Below are 2,628 nucleotides of genomic sequence, written 5' to 3'. Positions count from 1 at the left end.
CAGAGCATGTAATTTCTCTTTCAAATAACCGTTACTTTTCTTCTTCTAATAACTTCTACTTCTAATTCTGTATATATTTTTTTTAGAAAAAAAAGCCCTTTATTATTTTATTCGAGAAAAAAAAGGCAGCAAAAAAAAGCAAAAACTGCAAGTATGTAAGTTCTCAAAAAACAAAGTCCGTCTTCTTTTTGAATTGTTCGGGTGTATTTGTTGACCTTCTTTGGGTGTATTTTAGGTTGACTCTGGATGATTCGAATGTGATGGTTGTTAGGGAACAAACGCCGTCGGAAGCGCTTGCAATGTGAGTTATCCAAGAATATTTCAACCTTATAACCTTATTATTTTCAAATACGTTGTTAACCTTTCATTTTTATTCTTGTTTAGAGTCCCGATCCAATTTTTTGTGCCGCCATCCTAGCAAACAACCACTGACGCAGATTCCGAACCAACCCCTATGCTACAGATTGAAGGGGCTAGAGAAACGTAAGAAAATAGTATTGGGTGTATATTTGTTTAGGGTTTGGGTGTATATTTGCTATGAGTTTGGGTGTATACTCTTCCTGATCGATTTTGTGCAACTGTGCAGCACTCCTGAAACCCCCAAACAACATCAAGAAACAACACCCAAGCTTCCCCCAGCTCCAACAAAAATGTAAGTTAATTAGACTAGAATCAATCTTTGCTTGTCATCCGTATATTCTTACTCTTATTCTTATACATAATGATGCAGTCATCCAGACGCCGAGGAAGCTGCTGCCCTGTTGATGATGGCACGGACAGCAAGCTATGTTCCTAAAACAGATCTGCCGATGCCATCATTCAGCCTTGGATTGACAGATTCAAGCCAGGAGGGGGCGTCGACGCAGGACACAGAAAGGGAAAAATCTCCAGAAGCTGCAACTATGCTGGAACAATTGGACAGTTTGGTCCAAAAGTTAGCAGCCAGTGCGTCAAAGGGAAAAGACGAAAGTCCGCAAATTCGGAGGGAGACTGGGGGAGAAAGTTCTGCTAAGTTTGAAACACCGGGGGGAACAAATCAAATTCCGGATGATATGAAAGAAAAGTGCTACATCTGGGGGACGAGAGTGAAGGAGGATGCAAAGGGCAACACTAACGAGTTTGACGAGATATGCACTCTGACTGGCCAAGGAGAATACATTTTGATGAGAACGCACCTTGCATCCCTCCAGGCAAACAGTGATATAGAAAGTCAGGTAATTTTAGACTAACATTAATGTTTTTACACCAAAGTCAACTGCAATGGTTATTAATTTAAAATTGATTTCTAGGTTGTATCTGCCATCTGCCTCATCCTAAACCAGAAAAAGGAAAAGAGGTTTCATGCACAAATATACTGTCTCCCCCCAGATATTGTGGTAAGTGTTACTTCTACGAACTTTGGGTGTATTTTATGAAAGATGTTTGGGTGTATTGTTTTAGCTTAGATTGGGTGTAAGTTGTTTATGTTCGTGTTTTCATTTCTTGTATTGCAATTCTTGCAGAGCATGGCACTTTCTGATCACCCAAACGGGGAATTCATATCTCCGAAAACGAACAAAGAATTCAGGGTGGAAGCCTACCCCAATTTCATTCCCTTCATAGATAGGAAAAAATTAAGTTCGCATCCATATGTAAGTTTTTGTTTCGTAAATTTGTTAGTACGCTTACTTACTTATATGCCAGATAAAATAACAGACTGTTGAAATGTGGCAATCCTTCAGATTTTTGCTCCTGTTTGCCACACGGGACATTGGTGGTTGTGGCTAATAAATACAAGAACGCGGAAATGTCAAATACTTGACCCGCTACACAAAAAAGCTCCAAGCCCTCAGAGAAAGCAGCTTAATAAATTCACTGTAAGTTCCCTCTGTCTTCTTTACTTTAATATATAGGTCTATTTTGAAATTTGAGTTGGGTGTATATTCCATATTCGATTGGGTGTATCTTGTCCATTGGTTCGGGTGTATTACTGACTTCTTTTGGTATTTAAGGGATATGTATTTTCGAGATTGATAGCATATGCTGGCGGGAAACCTCTCGAGAAAGGCGAGAAGGAGAAGGAAATTAAAGCCCCATATGTTAAAATTTCAGGCCAAAAAACAAGGTATAGATTTGTGACTCTGAACCTTAAACTTTACTAAATGAGATTTGTAATTTATTTTCTTCGTTTTCAACTATGACTGCGCTATTTACGTAATGAAGTGGCTTGAGTTAATAGAGCCGGAAAACATTAAAAAGGGGAAGTATGAATGGGATAACTGGACACAGGTAACTGTCTTTAGAACTATATAACTCTGAATTACTTTACTGAATTAATATTTCTGTTTAAACATAACATACTTTTTAATTGTAGGAGGAGGTGGACCACTACAGAGTAGAATATGCTTCCCGGATACTTTTCAGTGAGTTGAATATACAGAGAGATCAGGCAATTAGAGAGAGTAGTGCTATAAGGCTGTCGAAGCCATCCTCTGTATTATTGAGTCCGTTTTGTCAGATTAATTCTGAGGATATAGAAACTGGGTAGCTTGTAAATTGAACAAATGATGTAAATATTTGCCATTTATCAACAACTTCTATTCCATGTATATTTTTTCCCATAGTTAAACTATCTGTGCTGGTAAACTG

General features: G+C 38.2%; 1 protein-coding gene across 1 annotated transcript; it reads left to right on the top strand.

Moving 5' to 3' along the window:
- The first annotated feature begins 316 nt into the window (after positions 1 to 316).
- LOC110277477 (uncharacterized) lies at positions 317 to 2,527 on the top strand. Its single transcript, XM_052257964.1, has 9 exons — positions 317 to 483; positions 587 to 652; positions 731 to 1,214; positions 1,290 to 1,376; positions 1,503 to 1,631; positions 1,722 to 1,856; positions 1,992 to 2,114; positions 2,203 to 2,268; positions 2,354 to 2,527. The coding sequence occupies exons 1-9, from the start codon at positions 455 to 457 to the stop codon at positions 2,525 to 2,527; spliced, it is 1,293 nt and encodes a 430-aa protein (XP_052113924.1). The 5' UTR covers positions 317 to 454.
- The last annotated feature ends 101 nt before the right edge of the window (positions 2,528 to 2,628 follow it).

The sequence above is a fragment of the Arachis duranensis genome, chromosome 2 (genome assembly GCF_000817695.3).
Source record: "Arachis duranensis cultivar V14167 chromosome 2, aradu.V14167.gnm2.J7QH, whole genome shotgun sequence".
Lineage (NCBI taxonomy): Eukaryota > Viridiplantae > Streptophyta > Magnoliopsida > Fabales > Fabaceae > Arachis > Arachis duranensis.
The sequence above is the reverse complement of the archived record's forward strand: the minus strand, read 5'-3'. Positions and strand labels throughout refer to the sequence as shown.